The sequence below is a fragment of the Panthera onca genome, chromosome B1, assembly GCF_046562875.1.
Source record: "Panthera onca isolate mPanOnc1 chromosome B1, mPanOnc1 haplotype 2, whole genome shotgun sequence".
NCBI lineage: Eukaryota > Metazoa > Chordata > Mammalia > Carnivora > Felidae > Panthera > Panthera onca.
In genome coordinates, this window is record NC_138342.1 from 13,633,932 (window position 1) to 13,654,294 (window position 20,363).

The 20,363-nt window shown below is 45.7% G+C and overlaps 1 protein-coding gene across 1 annotated transcript in view; it reads right to left on the reverse strand.

The window, feature by feature from the left end:
- Positions 1–20,363, reverse strand: part of FAM184B (family with sequence similarity 184 member B) — a 151,446-nt gene that overhangs the window by 44,921 nt on the left and 86,162 nt on the right. Inside the window, exons 6-7 of the mRNA XM_078446244.2 lie at positions 6,240–6,350; positions 1,839–1,946 (exon numbers count right to left, since the gene is read on the reverse strand). Coding sequence (XP_078302370.2) covers positions 1,839–1,946; positions 6,240–6,350 — 219 coding nt within the window. The remainder of the gene's footprint in view (positions 1–1,838; positions 1,947–6,239; positions 6,351–20,363) is intronic.

The following is a 20,363-nucleotide window of genomic DNA, read 5'->3' on the forward strand; positions in this document are numbered from 1 at the left end:
CTTCTCAGGAAGACATCATCAGAAAGGATGGGTAGCCCCAGATCAGGAAGGACCAGCCCTACGGATGAAGGTGCCTTCAGCTTTCTCCTACAGGCTTATGTGGGAGCAATGAGGGCTGCTCAAGGATTCCCCCCAGTCTCTGGGTGTCAGGAAAGGAAACACAGGGAATCCTTGCCGCTCTTCTCAACCCCAAGACAGAGTTGAGGTCAGTTTTATCTGGGAGGCATCTGGGCATGTGTTGATACTTTCACAAGAAGAGTAGAGGATCAGAACCATAGACAAGTAGTTCTGTTCTGTCCTGGCTGCTTGGATGCCTCTGACCATGGGCAAGTCACCCAACTGCTCTGTCATTCAGTTTCTTCCTCTGTAAAATGAGTACATTACAGGGTTATTGTAAAACTCCAATGAAGTCATAGATGGGGACCGTGCTCTAGAACTGACCAGGTCCCATACAAATGTTGTTATTCAAGTCCTTATCCACCAGATTTTAGGCTCATTTTTACCCTGATGAATACATGGTTAAGTATGAGCAATCCCAGTGGGGCAAGCCAGGGGACTGTTGGCAGGATCAGGGCTCAAGCTCTGGAAGTCTGAGGTCGAGGAAGAGAAACTGCCTGTTTCTGTAGACACTCAGGCACACGGATGTGATGAATAAGAGATGGGTGAGGGTGAAACAATGAGATTCAGACCCACATGTGTTTTCCCACATGGAGTATGAAGCGGACTGAAAATTTAGGGCAGTAATAAGTAAAATTTTACAGTGGTGGACTTTTCATGGCTCCAGATGCGAAGGTTAATAATAGGAAAGCTGAAGCAAGAGGATCATCCAAGCCAGGGCGCTCAAACACTAACTTCACAGGAATTATCTGTTTTTGACATCATGCAACAAATGTTAAATGAGTGCCTGTGGTTTGCATTAAATTGTGCCCCCAGGGAGATATATTGAAGCCCTAGCCCCAATTACCTACTAAGGTGACCTTATTTGGAAATAAGATTTTGTGGATGTAGTTAGTTAAAATGAGGTCAAACTGCATTAGGGTGGGCCCTAAACCCAACAACCGGTGTCCTTAGAAGAAGGTCCTTAGAAGAAGGTCTTCCATAGCCAGACACATAGACACACGTGATGACAGAGGCAGAGCTTGGAGTGATGCATCTGCAAACCACAAGTGCCACAGGTTGCCAGCAGCCATCAGAAGCTGGTAGAGAGGCATGCAGGAGATTCTCCCTCAGAGCCTCAGGAAGGAACCAACCCTACTGACACCTTGATTTGGGATGTTTCCCCTCCAAAACTGTGAGACAACACATTTCTGTGGCTTAAGCCACCAAGTGTGTGGTAATTCATCATGGTGTCCCTAGGAAAATAAAATAGCTTATCGTGAGCTGACAGAGGACAAACAGGAACCAGCTTCCGCCCTGGGGCAGAGTCCCTGAAAGGGCAGCATCGTGGGGAAGAGCTAGTATGAGAGTAACTGATACCACAGAGGTGGAGGGGGGTGGCCAGACAGCATTATTACTATGCTTCCTGCTGGGCGGAACAGGAGGCCAGCTCTTGGTGAGTGCCCTTCTATCTGCCAGGCAAGCTGCTCTCAGAGAGGGAGAGAAGGTTTCATCTGACAAGCCTTGTTCTTTTTCAAACCACATGCATAATTACTTGGAACTCTATTTTCTTCACGGTTTGTGCAAATGGATTTTGTGGTGATTTTTTATTTTCCAGGCATTTTGGCAGCTCTGAGGGGGGAAATAAAAGAACCTCTTAATGCCAGCATGTGTCACTGGGGACGATGAAGTGCTGAAAGAAGAGAAATATCCTTAATTAAAGCAGAAAAAACAGAGGTTACCTGGGTCTCTAAAATACTACAGCGCTGGCTGTCCAATTCCTGGGGCCTTTCTTTGCCTCTTCGGGGATGTACCTTATTCTGTTGGATAAATTCTTCCAGTCTTAAAACCTAAAATGGAAGAAAAGAAACGCTTGGTAATGGAAACAAAGTCCCATCTCCTGATGGGGTCATTAATCTGGGAAACCATTCTCCTGGGTCAATCAGTTCTGGGGACAGTGCTCCATTAGACAAATTCCAAATGTGCTTCTGGAAAGGGCATTTCTAATTGGCAAGTTGCTTCGTCTTCCTGGAATAGATGAGCCTATACTTCCTTTTAAATTATTTATATAAATACACCTATACTAGAGCTGCAGGGTGGTTTTCACTGGCTTTCATACCATTCCTGGAAGGTCACTCTATTTCTTTTTTTAAAAAGTTAGTTGGTAAAGAAAAGGAACAGTATTTAAGAATTATACCAATAAGGGGTGCCTGGGAGGCTCAGTTGGTTAAGCGGCCAACTCTTGAATTCGGCTCAGGTCACCTTACTGTTCGTGAGATCAATCCCCATGTCGGGCTCTGTGCTGACAGCACAGAGCCTGCTTGGGATTCTCTCTTTCCTCTCTCCCCGTCCCCTGCTCTTTCTCTCAAAACAAATATTAAAAAAAAGAATTATACCAATAAAATGAAACAGTGGCAGAAGGTGCTATTAAATTGTAGAGCCTTAATTATGATGATTATTATTAACCAATTAACTGTAGAGTCTCAATTAAACAGACTGGCTTCTCTGCTCTAGACTTTGGGAAGAACAAGGCCTAGAACCATACAGGAAACTCAGATGTTGCTAACAAATCTTTGTAGGAAAGCTAGTGCTCCTCAGGCATCATGCCAGGTATGAGGAGATAAGGGAGAGGGACAGAGTGAGAGCAAGATGGTAAGAGAATAAAATATAGCCCATGCTTTCTAGGAGTTGTCATCTTATGGAGGAGGCAGATACACGTTTATAATCACAGCAACATTCAGAAGACAAACTAATAATAGTACCTTTGATGCTGAGTTTGCTCTGTGCCAGGAACAGACCTAAGCATTTGACAGTATAAACTCCTCTAACCCTCACAACAATTACTGTGAGACACATACTACTGCAGAGAATTTACAGCAATAAACTCTGCCGAGGGGAGTCCAGGGCAGCTTTATGGGCACTGAAGGATGAATAGGAGTCCATCCGTGGCCGGGGTGAGAAAGGACATTCCAGGTGGTAGGAATAGTAGGTACAATGGCAGAGGGAAGGTAGGATGTGTGTGAGAATTGGAGGAAAGTTCCATGTCAGGGGCTCAGCATGAAGGAATGGATGGGAGAAAACAGAGTCCTGGGGGGTAGTGGTGGAGAGTTAGGTTAGGCCCAAATTATGAAACACATGGCGATTAAAAGATTTGGGAGAAGGAGGAGTGGGGCCTTGAGCATATCTGGGGTTTAGAATGCTAGTTCTGGAATTAGCCAGCCTAGGGAGAAGGTAGAGGCAGGGAGATACAGGCCAAGACTTTCAAGACTCCAGGCAACATCACAGAAGAAGAAGAAGATTATGCAACTACTTACACTACATCTTGCTAAGGCTTTTGAAATACTCAAATGAGTTCTATGCACTTGTTCACACAATGTCTATAAGAGGTAAAGAAAAACAGAGCCTAGGTGAGCCATCCTGGGAGGCTGATAAAGACAGGGGAGGGGGACTGAGAGCCTTCAGTGGTAGGACACACAGGACTTGACAGCTGAGTGGATGTGAGGGTGGGCAGGGCAGGGACTATAGGTGAGGACAGAGGAGCAGGAGAGGAGGAGGTCAGGGCTGACGCTTCCATTTCTTGCTTTGGTAAGCGGGTGAATAGATGATGTCGCCACCAAGGCTGTGGAAGGAATGGAGGGTGACGGGCAGGCACTTTGTCAAGGTCAGCCTCTGGGTCACACCAGCCATCTGCAGATACTCATGTCCTGAGTGATCCTGGGGCATCAGAGACACGGCATACTGTGCTGCACATAGTGTTAGCATAACGGTTAAGAGTGGGGTCTTCAGAGCCGCATAACCTGGGTTGGAATCTGAGACCCACTACTCATTACCTGTGTGACTTTGAGGAAGTGACTTACCATCTCTGTGCCTCAGTTAACTCATCCGTAAACCACAGATCACAACAGCACCTACTGTGTGGCAGTTGTGAGGACTAAAAGTTGATATATGGAAACTGCTCAGGTAGTACCTGAACTAAACGAAGCACTTGACGAAACTCACTCTTGTCATTTTTTGAGGGGTCCTGAGGGGCATTCGGGGAAATCATCAGGTGGTGACCCCAGGGTCCCATGTCAGAAGGATAACTGGGCTGAAGCCTCCCTAAGTTCTTCAGCACAGAGTAGTCCAGATCCGGTGTAAAGATTGGCAGTATAACTCCAATCCAAGGGAGGGAGAGAGGAGTGAGAGCAAAACGGGCATCTTTGCTGTGCAGCCACCTGGGGCTGAGGTGGAACCAAAGCCTCCGGAGCAGAGACTTCCCACCAGGACCTCTCCTCCAGAGCCCCTGATATATCAAGTTCAAGGCTTGGCACATTCACCTTTTAGAAAAATGATAACTTGTGGCATAGAAAAACCGAATGTGTTTTTCTCCCTTCATCACTCAGCTGAAGGGAGAACACATCACAGACACCGCTGCAGGCCCCTGAGCTTCTCCCTGATCCACCACCCCCTCTCCCTTCTAGAAATAACCACCAGTTCAGGTTTTCTTCTCTCACCATGCATGTCTCCAGACCGAACTCCATTAGAGGTATCCTTAAACAATCCAGACTATTTTGCACACGGCTTCTATATTCTCAAAACCCCCCTAGGAGGTCGTAGTGCTCGATGAGGGCTGAGGAACCAATTTCGTGGGCTCCTGAGGGGACGGTGGACTCAGGGCTCATCTGGAGTGTGTGAAGGAGGACAGGGGAAGTAAGGAAACCTCTTTACATTTTTTGAGGGTCTAATTAGGCTCAAGAACAAAGCCGGGGGGCACCTGGGTGGCTCAGTCAGTTAAACATCCGACTCCTGATTTCGACTCAGGTCACGATCTCACAGTTTGTGAGATTGAGCCTCGCATGGGGCTCTGTGCTGACACCATGGAGCCTGCTTGGGGTTCTCTCTCTCTCTCCCTCTCTCTCTCTTTCCCTCCCCTGCTCATGCTCTCTCTTTCTCTCAAAATAAATAAACATTAAAAAAAAAAAAAAGAATGAAGCCTGTTTCCAGGCCCTCCCAAGAGTTCTTCCCCCACCATAACAGGGTCAACAGGTCTTTTAAACTTTGACTTGGTTTCTGGGTGGTCTGGGTAGGTGGACTTCCCTACCAAGCAAACTGTGATGTTCAGCTGGTCTACAGGCATTCTCTACCCCTTTCTCCCTTCCCTGCCTCCACTCTCGCTTCCCAGGCTGGTCACGTGATGCAGACATTACCAGTGGGAGGAAGAGTCAGTGGGAGCCCTCTGTGGAGGCTGGTGGTTTCCTGATGAAGTGGACAGGCCTGGTCTTCACTGCCTCTCCCCATTTCTTGGTGTAAATTTGGGCTCAACAATGAAGCAGTGACAGTCATTTTCCCAGTCTGGGGGAATCTGAGCTAATTTCTCCATTAGACACAGAAGGCACAGGGCCTAGGGCCCACAATACTTTTAGGGGCCACGACAATGTTTTAATTTCTTTTAAAGTCAGAAGGTAAAAATACAGCTTGGCTATATTCATCTTCATACCAATGTAGTCATAAAATATGCTTTTTTTTTTTTTTTTTTTTTTATTTTATTTTATTTATTTTTGGGACAGAGAGAGACAGAGCATGAACGGGGGAGGGGCAGAGAGAGAGGGAGACACAGAATCGGAAACAGGCTCCAGGCTCCGAGCCATCAGCCCAGAGCCTGACGCGGGGCTCGAACTCACGGACCGCGAGATCGTGACCTGGCTGAAGTCGGACGCTTAACCGACTGCGCCATCCAGGCGCCCCAAAATATGCTTTTTGATATTTTTTCCAGTAGAGGAAGGAGCCCATGAAGGCAAAGCACCTAATACTCCTGAAAGTGAGGACAGAGCCCAGGAGGAGGCAGGACTATGGGAATCTCAGATGTACCAGGCCTGATATAATTTAGCCACAGAATCAACCCCAGAAGCCTTCTGCCTCCTTCTTTTATGCGAGACATTAAACGCCTCTTTGTTAAGCTTCCATAAATCAGGCTCTCTGTTACTTGCAGCTAAATTTATGCCTCCTGAGACATATTTCTTGTCAGGATGAAGTCCTTTCCTTTCTGCTGAGGATGCTGAACGTACAGAAGTTGGGCCAGTTTTCTGAGATTCCTGGCATCTCAGTTAACCAAGACTCCCACCCAGAACCATCACTCCCAAGCACTGCATTAATTCAGGATTTACCTCGAGCAGAGAATTCTGGAGCTTCACATTTAGGGCTGCTTTCTCTTCTTCCAGCTGCTTGATTTCATTTTCTGATTTCTTCTTCACTTCCTCCAACTGTGCTTCTACTTCCTAAATGATGATTAGTAGAGTTATCCACACAAGTCACGAATGCATGGACAGGACATGTACCTATTCACACCCTGCCCTATTCCCAAAAGAGTTCAAAGAAGCTTACAATAAAGGTCACAGGATGCAAAATCAATACATAGAAATATGTTGCATTTCTATACACTAATAGTGAAGCAGCAGAAAGAGAAATTCAGAAAACAATCCCATTTGCAATTGTACCCCACAAAATAAAATACCTAGGTATGAATTTTACCAATGAGATGGAAGTCCTGTACTCTGAAAACTATAAAACACTAATGAAAGAAATTGAGGATGACAGAAACAAATGTAAAGATATTCCATGCTCATGAATTTGGAGAACCAATATTGCTAAAATGTCAATACTACCCAAAGCAATCTACATATTTAATGCAATCTCTATCAAAATACTGACAGCATTTTTTTCAAAACTAGAACAAATAATCCTAAAATTTGCATGGAGCCATGAAAGACCGCAAATCGCCAAAGTAATCTTGAAAAAGAAAAAGAAAACTGGAGGTATCACAACCCAGATTCCAAGATATACTAGAAAGCTGTAGTAATCAAAACAGTATGGTACTGGCACAAAACAGAATAGATAGGCCAGAAATAAACCCAGAATTGTATGGTCAACTAATCCTTGACAAAGGAGGCAAGAATGTGCAATGGGAAAAAAGACCATCTCTTCAACAAATGGAGTTGGAAAAACTGTACATCTAGATGCAAAAGACTGAAACTGGACCACTTTCTTATACCATACACAAAAATAAATTCAAAATGGATTAAAGACCTAAGTGTGAGACCTGAAGCCATAAATATCCTAGAAGAAAACACAGGCAGTAATTTCTCTGACATCTACTGTAGCAACATTTTTCTAGATATGTCTCCTGAGGCAAGGGAAACAAAAGCAAAATAAACTACTGGTATTAAATCAAAGCAAAAAGCTACTGGAGCACCTGGGTGGCTCAGCTGGTTGAGCGTCCAACTTCAGCTCAGGTCATGATCTCATGGTTTGTGAGTTTGAGTCCCATGTTGGGCTCTTGGCTGACAGCTCAGAGCCTGGAACCTGCTTCAGATTCTGTGTCTCCCTCTCTCTGCCCCTCCCCCACTCATGCTCTGTCTCTCTGTCTCAAAAATAAATAAACATTAAAAAATTTCAAAACAAAAACAAAAAGCTATTGCACAGCAAAGGAAACAATCAATAAAACTAAAAATAACCTCCTGAATGGGAGAAGACATTTGCAAATGACATATCTAATAAAGAGTTAGTATCCAAAATATATAAAGAACATACAACTCAACACCAAAAACACCCCCAAATAATCTATTTAAAAAATGGGAAGAAGAGGGGTGCCTGGGTGGCTCAGTGGGTTGACCATCCGACGTCAGCTCAGGTCATGATCTTGTGTTTGTGGGTTTGAGTTCTGCATTGCACTCTGTGCTGACAGCTCAGAGCCTGGAGCCTGCTTTGGATTCTGTGTCTCCCTCTCTCTCTGCCCCTACCCTGCTCGTCCTCTGTCTCTCAAAAAAATAAAACAAAATGTTAAAAAAAAATTTTAAATGGGAAGAAGAGGGGCAGCTGGGTGGCTCAGTTGGTTAAGCATCTGACTTTGGCTCAAGTCATGATCTCATGGTTAGTGAGTTAGAGCCCCACGTCGGGCTCTGCACTGACAGCTCAGAGCCTGGAGCCTGCTTGGGATTCTGTGTCTCTCTCTCTATCTCTGCCCCTCCCCTGCTTGTGCTCTCTCTCAAAAATAAATAAATAAACTTTAAAAAAAATGAGAAGACATGAACAAATATTTCTCCAAAGATGACACACAGATGACTGACAGACACATGAAAAGATGCTCAGCATCACTCATCATCAGGGAAATGCAGATCAAAACCACAATGAGATACCACCTCATACCTGTCAGAATGATTTAAAAAATGCACAAGAAACAACAAGTGTTGCTGAAGATGTGGGGAAAAAATGAACCCTTGTGTGCTGTTGGTGGGAATGCAAACTGGTGTGGCCACTGTGGAAAACAGTATGGAGGTGCATCAAAAAAATTAAAAATAGAATTGCCATATGATCTAGTAATTCCACCTAGGTATTTAGCCAAAGAGTAAAAAAACACCAATTCAAATGGATACATGCACCCCTATGTTTATTGCAACATTAATTAAAAGATCCAAAATGGGGCACCTGGGTGGCTCAGTTAGTTAAGCGTTTGACTCTTGGTTTAGGGTCAGGTCATGATCTCACAGTTTCATGGGTTTGAGTCCCACATTAGGCTCTGCTCTGACAGCATGGAGCCTGCTTGGGATTCTCTGTCTCCCCCTCTTTCCGACTCTCCCCCACTTGTCTCTCTGTCTCTCAAAAATAAATAAACTTAAAAAATAGCCAAATTATGGAAGCATCCATGTGTCCATTAATAGTTGAATGGATAAAGAAGATGTGCTGTATATATATAAAATTCAGCCATAAAAAAGAATGAAATCTTGCCACTTGCAGCAATATTGATGGATCTAGAGAGTATAATATTAAGTGAAATAAGTCAGACTGACCATGACTTCACTCATATGTGGAATTTAAGAAGCAAAACAAATATACAAAAAAGAGAGAGAGAGAGAGAGAGAGAGAAACCAAAAAACAAACTCTTAACTATAGAGAACAAACTGATGGTTACCAGAGGAGGTGGGTGGGGGGATGGGTGAAATAGGTGAAGGAGATTAAGACTACATTTATTATGATAAGCACCGAGTAATGTATAGAACTGCTGAATTACTATATTGTATCCTGAAACTAATACAACACTGTATGTTAACTATATTGGAATTAAAAATTTTTTTAATAATTCATTTTTAAAAAGTTGCTGGGATGAGCAAGTCCAGAGTCAGCAGCATTTTATATAAACCATTACTTCACTCCTGGCACCAATTTAATTTTGTACCTCAGCTCAGCTTTTAATATTACTTAAAGGAAATAACTGCAAAGTTATTAAATATCTACTTCAAGTTAAAAAAAAGAAACTTAATCATAAAATACTTCAGGAAAATAGAAATTAGAGATACATACGCAGGTCAAAAGAAAACAAATGTGAAAATCATACCCAAAATCTGACCTATATTGGAGAGGGCATGGTAGACACCCAGGTTTAAGTTTTGTAGTGTCAAATGAGAAAAGAGGAATGCTCATTGACACAACTCTCAGTGTTCCATAAGTCAAGAAGCCAACTACATTCTCAGATGCAGGGAAATATTAAAATCAGAACAAAGTTTTCCTGTGGTCTTCTCAATAACTTCCATACTTTAGTCAAAATGATGAGGCTCACAGGGTTGCTTCCTCCACAGTTTCTCACCATAGACTGACAACCTCACATAGAAGATCCAGGTAGAGGAACATTCTGGAGACCATGTGAGTGGCACAGCCTTTTATCTATGTGATCTGGAGCACATTTCCTAACTTCTCTGTGACTCAGTGTGTTCTTTCCATGCCCAGCACAGTGCCAGCAGGTGAGGGGTGGATAAATAAGTAATGAGGGACCCATAAATAAGAAGTATTACTCTTATTCTGACAGATGCATAGTATTTCCAATTTAGCTTATTTTGAGGAAAAGGAGGAAATATTCTGTTCCTCTTAGCTGGTCTTTATAAGTAGAAAACAGATCATTCATTCAACAAATACTTACTGAAACCTACCATGTGCCAAGCACTGTTCTCAGAGCTGGGGATAAAAACAGATGAAACATTTGGACGCACCCCGCATGGGGCTCCACATCCACATAATATTTTCTCTCTTTATCCCTCTTCCCCCTTTATTCTCTCTCTCTCTCTCTCTCTCTCTCTCTCTCTCTCCCACACACACACACTCAGAAAGAAAAAAAAAAAAAAACGGATGAAACATCTACTCACCAGGAACTTACATTGGCATAAAAGAGACAGGCATCAAAGTCAATAGGCTCAACATAGTATACACTATGTTGTATGATGACAAGTGCCAAGGAGAAATAACAAAGCAGGAAAGGGGGCTATGGAAGGTCGAGGGGTTGGGTTCAGTTCACATAGGTTGGCCAAAGAAGTCTTCAGGAGAAACGACTCTGGAGTAAAGGCTTGTGTTAAGTGAGGAGGCTAACCAATGAGATGTCTTGGTGTGAGCCCTCCTGGACCTGCACAGACCCTGGCATGTTCTAAGCGCAGACAGGAGGCCACTTGGCTGGAGTGGAATGACCGAGGGGGGAAGGGGTGGGCAATGAGGTTAGAGGACACGGGGGAGACCACAGGAACCCTCATACATTGTGGTAGAGACAGACGAGTAAGATGAAGGCCAGCCAACAGCTGGAAAGTGGAGTGAGATGATTCGGCGTTAACACGGTCACTTGGTTTCTGTCTTGAGGGCAGACTGAAGGGGGGACGGGGCAGGCGGGGCAGCAGGCAGGCCAGCGTGGAGGCTGCTACAGTAACCAAGGCAGGAGCAGAAGGGGGCCGGACTGAGGCAGCAGCGTGGCTGGTGACGGGCATAGAACCACGGATGTTTTCTCAGAGTTCACTGCAAGGACCTGCTGTAAAGGGAGGAGTCACGGACAACACCAGGGTTTCTAACCTGAGCGGGGTGGAGGAGGATGATGCCACCATTAACACAGACAAGGAAGCAGGTTTACGGTCAGCAGGAGGAGCTCGGGGACCTGTTGAGTTTGAGACCTCTGTTAGATGTCCTGTGTGCAGGTGGACACATGGGTCTGGAAATCAGGGGAGAGTTCTGGATTGCAGGTATGCATTTGGGAGTCAGCATACAGAACGTATTACGCCATGTATTTGGATGAAAATGCTAGAGAGAGAATAAAAAGGAAAAGTAGGAGAGATTCAAGAACTGAGCCCTGGGACACTCAAGAATTTCCCGTGAAGTTGAGGTTATAGTATCTGAGAGCTACCTGGAGTGTAGTTCTTCTATGCTGTCAATTGATTACAGACCTTTATGCTCTCATTGAGAGATGGCCATAGTGATACCAGCTGACATTTACCGAGTGCATGCCATCTGCTGCTCCTTTACACAAATAATCACTTTGATCCTTACGAAAACCCTATCAACTGGGTACCAGTGTTAATGGTCATTATATAATGAAGAAATGAAGCTCTAAGAGGTTAAGTGATTTGCCCAAGGTTGTGCAGCCAGTAAGTGGAGAAGTCAAAGTTGAACTCAGGGAAGGCTGGCTGCTTGGCTGCACTTCTTCCCCGCCATCCTAAGGGAAATGTGGCATGCAGCACAGGCAAACGCCTGACTTAAAGGCCATCCTACTTCTGCTACAGCAAAGCTGAGGGAGGTCCTGTGGGCAGGCCCCAGATGCTCCCCAAAGCAGGGTAAAGAAGCTGGAAGTCCAGTCTTCAGAAACTGGAGCCTTGTTCTGTTTCCAAGGAGTGTCAGCACTTGAGCTGACATATGGGAATGTGGAGAGGCAAAGGCTTATGTGATGGGGGATGACCTGGGGTTAAATGGAAACCTATCATTCATTCATTCAACCAACCAAAATTAACTGAATGTCTATTACAGGCCAAGTATTGAAGAGGCTAGAGATATAGTGACTCGTAAATGTTTAGCTGGCTTCCAACCAATCAATTTGATTTGTAGCATTTGTTAATTTCTGTGGCATAAGAACTCCTACTGTGGCCAATTTCAAGCTACTGCCATGATGTCACTGAACACAGAATTGGGAAAAGATGTAACAATTGTCTCTTAGGAGTCAGTACAAGTTGACTCTAACACACCACTGGAGGTAGTAGTGAACAGGGTATCCCAGTGGGGAAAACAAGTAGCAAATAGGCGATTACAATGAAGTGTAGTAACAGCCAAGCTAAGGTAGGTACAGAGGGGACCACGTACCAAACACTAGGCCAGGCAAGTGACAGCTTCTAGAAAGATCAATATTTAAACCAAGACCAATAGGATCAGCAAAAACGAGGCAAAATGAGACAGATGAATTTGGGAGTTGGTGGGGGAGTGTTCCCCATCAAGGAAGAGCTATGCATTAAGGCCAAGAAGGAAAAGGATTTGTCATGAATGAGGAAGGACCTAAAAGGCTGGAAGGCAGAATTAAACCGGGGAGAGGTGTGGGATGAAGCAAGAGAGTCAAACAGGAGTCCAGTGATGTAGGGTCTTAAAAAGCCACATTAAGGAATTTGAACTACACTGTGAAGACGATAGAGGGCCTTTGGAGAGTTTGAAACCAAGGCTGAGTTTTCAGAAGATCCCCCCTGGAATGGAGACTGGGTTCAAGGAAGTGGGAGAGGGGACACAGGGAGACCAGTAAGGAGATCATCGCATGGTCTGGCAGGAAATGGTGGGTGACTGGATCATTGTGCTACCACTGAGGATGGAAGGAAATGGAGATATTTCAGGGCCATCAAAGGAGTGGACGACATGGGCTTGATGACTGGCTGAATGTAATGCATGAAAGAGAAGTCATGTCTGACTCCTGGGTTTCTGACTCGGGCATCTAAAAAGATGCTGCTATTGATCACCTGGAGGACACACTTTGCACTTCCTGTGGGGCCAAGTCCAGGTCAGGCCAGTGGCCCTGGGGTCAGTCACTTAGAAGAAAAGAGAGAAGTGATTAGATTATAAGGTCACATGAGGTGGACACTTAGCATGCGTACAGTCTCTTCAGTGAATCTATGATCCCTCTTGCATGGCTTGTTGTTCGGAGAGATCACTTGCAAAAAATATATATATAAATTATCCTTTTGTCCCAAGAACCATCAGAAACAAAGCCATCCCCCCAGCAAAGTTTTTGTTTTCTTTTTTTTTTTTTTTTTTACTTCATTGATTAACTTCTCAGTCAGTGAAGCTTTTGTTGAAAAGTTTTGTTGAACATGCTTCCTGGTGCAGATACTCACTGACTTTGCCAAAGCATGTTCACTACAACGACAGTGTAGACTCCTGTGAGACAGATTCTTAGCAGAAAGCAATGGCTATTTCTAATTTTATGCAGCCCACCTTCCCAGGGTCCATGTAATCAATCACAGCTTCAGTTGTCGCCTTGACAAATGGACCTAAAGTGGAAAAAAATGTCCCCACAGATGGAAATAGCTGATTTCATTAATAATTTTTGGAGATATTTCAGTAAGCTTCATTTTAGGTGCTGAATAATGAGACTTACTGTCAGAAGATGAATGGTTCTGGGTTGCCTCCAGAACACAGATTGGAAAGAAAGCATCCCCATAGCCAGCTCAGGCCAAAGTGAACCTGAGGATTTCAGCAGGAAATTTTAACATCCTCCCAGCTAGGCAAAGAGGAAAAACAACTACCAGGATATGAACATGAGGAAAAAGGAGACTAGTGCTTTCAAATCTAAAAATTGCAGCTTCCTATCCATACCTGGAACAGGGTTCCATGAGCCATTAATTTACAGAATTCACAGAGCACTTCCAGAAACTCTGTTCTCACTGAACTCTCATGGTACGCAGGGAAAAAGCTTTAGTACATCCATTTCACATGGAAGAAATCCCATAAGGTAGAAGCAGGACTCACACCCATCTTCTGCTTCCTTGTCTAGATTGTCCACAATTACAGGTAATTTTTTAAAAAAGACACAGGAAGGAGCCACTGTAATGGGAACAATAAATGAGCAACCACAGAAAATTACCAAACAGACCTTTCAACTGGGGTTTTAAAGGAAAACGTATTAACTGTTTTTCAGGAAGAAAAAATATGATTTGGAATGCACTTATAGTAAAGCCCATGAAAGAGTCAGTACAAAACCTAAGCCACCTAAGCCACCTAAGTGACCTAAGTCACTCTGAGCCACCATTAGCGATCACCATGACACCAATATTAATCAATACGTGGGGCATGTGGCTCTATAAAGGGTCACCCTTCAGTAGTAGGGCTGGAGCAGCACTAGCGTAAACCCTACTCTAAACTCATCCCAACAAAGCTTAAAAATAAGTCGGGAAAAATGGTAAATTTTCTGTTATATGCATTTGACCACAATGAAAAAAAAAATGTCTGGAAAAGATGCGGCCGATTCACAAGTAATTTAACTTCTCGGCTTGCCAAAACATTTAGCACTCATAAAAGGATGCTTTAAAAAATCCATACTTCCAACAAGTTAACATTCTTTTTTATTTATTTATTCATATTTGAGAGAGAGAGAGAGAGAGAGAAAATGCATGAATGGGGGAGGGGCAGAGAGAGACAGAGACAAGAGACAGAATTCGAAGCAGACTCCAGGTTCTGTGCTGTCAGCACTGAGCCCAATGTGGGGCTTGAACTCACAAGCCTTGAGATCATGACCTGAGTCAAAGTTTGACCCTTAACCGACTGAGCCACCCAGGCGACCCAACAAGTTAACATTCTGAATGTCCAGCATCCAATTAAAAATTACTAATAGAGGCTGCAGGGGCCAGAAATGTAAAAGCTGGGGGGCGGCACACAGAGTCAGTAAGAGGGACACAAGGGCAAAAGCCGGCCACCTCGCTGTGCCAGCCCTGCTGCCCTGAGGAGCTGGGCTGGAAGGCAGGCAAGCGGGTACCTCCTCCATGTCTGTGTGAAGTCCCCAGAGCCTGGAAGGTGCCTACCATGTGTGACTACGGGCCCCTTGGAGCTGTGGCTTCATCCCACCCAACCCCATCGTCCCTCTGTCTTGAGGCTCCATCTGGCCAGGAGCTGGGTGTCTCTATTTGCATTCAATTTAAGTTTACCCAACTACAGAGCAGGCCCGCACTGCGTCCAGGGGCGTACCCCGTCCTGTTCACTGGCACAGTGCTTTAAGGCATAGGTGCTAAATAAACATTTGTTCAAATATTACTCTCTACCACATAGCACTATATTGAGTTCGACTGTTTATTTAAATATAACCTGTCCTAAAGAACAATGCATTTGTTAGTGCAAAATACCTACTGGGCACCGACTAGATTGAGGGGTTCAGTCCCCGGGCCCACCAAGTTCACATTCTAGGAGATGGACTACAATCAAGCAAAGCAATCACAGTGGCTCTAAAAGCCAACTGGGGCTGGTGTGTGAGCTCAGGGGATGGAGGGACCAAGCTGGGCACTGGGCTAGTTTGTGGGGGGAGGTCCTCTATGTGGGGATTCTCAGGGGGGGTCCCCAGGAGGCCCAGAAGCACGGAGATGGGGAAGATCACTTCAGGGGAGGTGGCCAGCAAAGGAGGGGGTGACACACAGGCCTGGGGGGGGGGGCTCCCCAGGGTCAGGCAGAGTGAGAAGCATGTGCCCTGGAAGCTAGAAGTCCAAACATGGCCAGGCAGGATGCAGTGAATATACGTAGTCATTGCTCAGTCTCCTGGGGAAAGGACAACAGCCAGCAGCCAGGTGCACAGGAGCTCAGCTGGGGTGACAGATGCGCTGGGAGGAGGGAGGAGGGAGGACACTTTGGTTTGGGGCATGAGCAAGTGGGAGAATGGGGCCACCTGCTAACGGGGAGTCAGGGGGACTATCTCTGTGGATTTGTGCACCTTTGTCCCAAGGTGTTTCCTTCATTTTCACAGTGGAAAGCAGACGTCTATGAAGGCTTCTGCAGGTGCTGTGCTGCCATGCTCCCTTCGGGCTGACTGTCCTGTGACACCCGCAGAACTCTGTTCCCTCAGTAACGCTGCAGCTGCCCCCAAGCCACCCCCTCAGCCTGCCACCCTGCAGTCAGCACTCCGGCTGCGGTCCGGCTGAGGAGTGTGGTGTGAACAGGGTGAGCTCATCTTCAGTTTTCTCTTGTGGAATCGAAATGCCTGACTTTGAGAGTGTGGCTCGGGCCATCACCTACAATCAAAAAAACCCCCACTTCCTTGCAGGAAAACTTCAGGGTTATTTTCTGTAAAAGAATTTCCCAAAGATACGTTTTCATTAGCCCTGAATGAATGTACTCCTCTGTCTGTGGGGCCAGACATGATGGGGCATGTAGGCAGGTGTTCTGGTTGTAGATGGATTCGGGTTGAACTGTCTGATCCTATGCCACCTGGGTTCTTCAGTTCAAGTGGAGAGGCTAGCCTTGGCCAACCTGAGCAAGAGGGAACCTGTCGGGAGGCAGGCTTTTGGGGGTCCCAGCTGGGGCCATGCCTCGGAATGGCCTTGGGTGGTTGCCTGGAGGGAAAACCCGCCATGAGACCCTTGGTCCTGGAGTTCACTTCTCTGCGAGAGTGTCCAGGGGAGTATGGGAGGACCTCAAGGCTGCCCCAAGCTGATGTGGAGGAAGGAGACACTGACCTTTGGGGTTTCCAGGTGGGCCGACCGCCACACTATTCTTCCTCTGTAGCTGTACTCTGATAATGGGAATGAGGGCAGAGGTCATCCTCAAGCCGGAAACTGGGGGGAGTAGGTGGGGAGGGGAACGTGTGTCTCACATCAGTGGAGCACACCAGCCCACCGGCAGAGCCAGCCAATCCATCCTGGGCTGGAAACCTGGTCAGGTTCCCTCTAGAGGGTGGGGAGTGGTGTTGGGTGGGATGAAGCCTAGGATGAGGACACTAGTAAGACAGGGCCTTTTTCCCTTTAATGCTTATTTATTTGTTTGGAGAGAGAGAGAGAGAAAGAACATGAGCATGGCAGGGTAGAGAGAGAGTGAGAGAGAAACCCAAGCAGGCACGACACTGCCAGCTGGGGCTGGATCTCACGAATAGGAAGATCGTGACCTGAGCTGAAACCAAGAGTCGAATGTTCAACCAACTAAGCCACCCAGGCACCGCAAGACAGGGCCTTTTGATTTAAGTTTTGAGCAAGTCCAACATCAATACCAACCATCCCAGTAAGCCCGTCCCTACTGATTTCGACCAGCATACACCAAATTGGCCAAATGCACTTGACACACAGAAACAGGCATCTCCTGAGGACTCCCCAGTTCCAACCAGAGTTTTGATCACTACAGGGTTCTGATCCATCCTTAGGGGTAAATTCAGCAAACAGCATGTTTTTAGTTGTCATGTGTCCTCATTGTTGCCTGCAGGGAAGAATGCCACGATGGTGTGACTTTCCACGCAGTTTGTCCTCTATTTCCCAGTTGTGTCTGGCCAGACTGAGCGGCAGTAGCTCTTTCTGGGCCTCAACGTGCTCCCTCTGGTTTGGGCACATGTCTGGGACTGCACTTGCTAGCCACACTCCTGTAGACCCACTATCTGCTGACGCACCAGATTTAAGAAGATCCAGGGTCTCATAACAACACCCAAAATATCCAGGATACGATTAAGAATACTCATCATACCAAGGACCAGGAAAATGTCATCTTGTACAAGTCAGACAATCCAAAGATGCCCAACACCAAAATGACATAGGTGTTGGGATTACCTGATGTATTGTAAAGTAGCCATCATAAAAAATGCTTCAACTGGCAATCACAAACATGCTTGAAACAAAAGAACAATAATAGGTCTCAGCAAAGAAACAAAAGATACAAAGAAGAACTATCTTGAAAATTTAGAACTGAAAAAATACAATAACTGAAATTTTGAAAATACCATAAATAGGCTCAATAGCAAAAAGGAGAGGAATCTAGAAGAGAGTCATAAATTTGAAGACAGAATAACAGAAATTACTTTATCTGAACAAGAGAGATAAAATGACTGAAAAAAAAAGGAAAAAAAGAACAGAACCTGTGAAAATGCAGCAAAAACTCTAACATTTGCCAAATTGGAATCCAAGAATGAGAAAAGAAAAAAGTGGGAATGAAAAAGTATTTCAAGAAAAAATGGATGATAATCTCCCAAATGTGCCAAAAGATATAAACCTAAAGATTCAAGAAACTGAGAAAAACCCAAACAGGATAAACCCAAAGAAATTCACACGAAGACACATGTTCCAGACTAAATTGTGTCCTCTCCCATATTCACATGTTGCAGTCCTAAACCTCTGTGAATTTGTGGAGGTAGTACTTGGGCAGATAATTAGGTGGAGATTAGGTCATGAAGGTAGGACCTTTATGATGGAATTAGCACCATTATAAAAGACATCAGAGGGGCACCTGGGTGGCTCAGTTGGTTAAGCATCTGACTTTGGCTCAGGTCATGATCTCATGGTTCCTGAGTCCCAGCCCCGCATCAGGCTCTGTGCTAACAGCTCAGAGCCTGGAGCCTGCTTCAGATTCTTTGTCTCCCTCTCTCTCCCCCTCCCCCACTCACACTCTCTCTCTCTCTCTCGAAAATAAAATAAACATTAAAAACATAAATAATTATTTAAAATTATTTATTTGAAGTTCATATAAATCCTGAAACTCATGTCATCTCCCATTCTGGGAGGTGACCCCCAATCCACCCCAGCTCCTTTTCCATGCCTTTCAGGGTGGGCGTGTGCAGGGACATCACCCCTTTGAAAATGTTGCCTGCAAGGCAAATGCTCCCAGGAAGCCATGCATGTTGCTGATGAAGCTCTCCGGCTCATGGACATCAGCCTGCCTCTGACCCCACTGGTCGCCCTGTTCTTGTGAGGCTGGAGCACCTCTCCTTAGCCTGGAGAAGCTCAGCTGATGACTTCTCCATGCTCAGGGCCTGGGTTCCCTCTGGAACTTGCTCTCAGCCCCCTCTGCATCTCATGCCCCTGTCCAGGGAGACCTGGCTCTCTGGCAAGGTGTTCTTTAAATTGTGTCCTTCTTGTGACACCCAGTGACAAAGCAGATTTCTCAATGTTTGGTTTTCTTCTTCACACATTAAGAGTAAATCTTTTAGCTCAGACACTTTCTGAAGGATTTATTCCTCTCCCTCCTTATATTGAAAGCTTCTTTCATAAATTCAAACTTTCTGTCAAATGCTGTCAAAGATTTATCCATACACTTCATTTCCATGGAAAACTCTTCCAGCTTTCAGTCTATCTCGTTTAAGGCATGGTATCTTTTGCTCCCTCTGAAGACAACTCCCCAGAAGATGAAGGCTCCTCAAATGAAGTGCCATCAGGATACCAGGCTGAAGTTGGTCCCGGGCCAGAGGTCTGACTGTGGGGACTGCAGTCTGAGTGGTTTCAAGCACTCGTCAGGCCTCAGCCTTGAGCCACAGCTGAGTGACATTTGGGAGCAAGCTTCCAGCAGAGAGAAGAACCTCTACCTTCGCAGACAGCCTCTATCCTGGCTCCTCCACTAAAAGACAGATGTTCTGGGGACTCATTTTCCCTGCACTAAGCTCTCAGTCAGCCAGACATGCAGGGGAATCTTTGGCCCTATGCTGAGTTGGCTGGAATTCCTGGTTTGTCGAGTGTCTGGAAGACTCATTCACCCTTTGCTGAGCTGGGGTGGCAGGGCTCCCAGTTGGTGAGGTGCCCAGGCAACTCCTTTGTCCTGTGGTGAGCTGGGTCAGAGGGCTCCCACTTTGGAGGGTTTGCATTCAGCCAGTGGTCCAGGGGACTCATTTGTCCTGTGCTGAGCGGGTTTGGAGAATTCCTGGTCGGCCAGGTATCCATGGGCCTCATTTTCCCTGTGTTGAGCCAAGTCAAAAGTCTCCCAGTCATGTGGGTATACAGGGGCTCACTGCCCTGAACTGAGCCAGGGAGTCAGAAGCCTCCCAAACAGGAGTGTCTGTGAGACTCACTTGTTCTGTGCCGAACTAGGTCAGTGTGCTCATGGTTGTCCCAGTGTTCCAGGGACTCATTTGCCCTCCTCTGATTGGTAGGAGAGCTTCTGGTCGTCAGTGTGTTTGGGAAACGTGTTTGCACTGTGCTGAGCTGAGTGAGATGGAGGGCTCCCACTTGGTCAGATGTCTGGGGAATTCATTTGCCCCATTCCAAGTGGGGTCAGAGTACTCCTGGTCCAAGAGCACCTAGTCAGCCTACTGTCCCGGGGACTCCTTTGCCCTGTGCTAAGGTGGTTCAGAGAAATCCCCACAAGCCAGGGGGCAGTAGGGACATGATTGCCTTGTGCTAATGTGGGTCAGAAAGCTTGTAGTTGGTTAAGTGCCTGGGGGATTCGTTCACACTGTGCTGATGAGGGTCAGTTGGCTCTTGGTCGAAGGGCTCCTGGCTGGGCTAGCTGGAAGACCTGATTGTTCTGTGTTCTGTTGAGTAGGAGGGCTCCCGGTTGGCCCAGTATTCAGG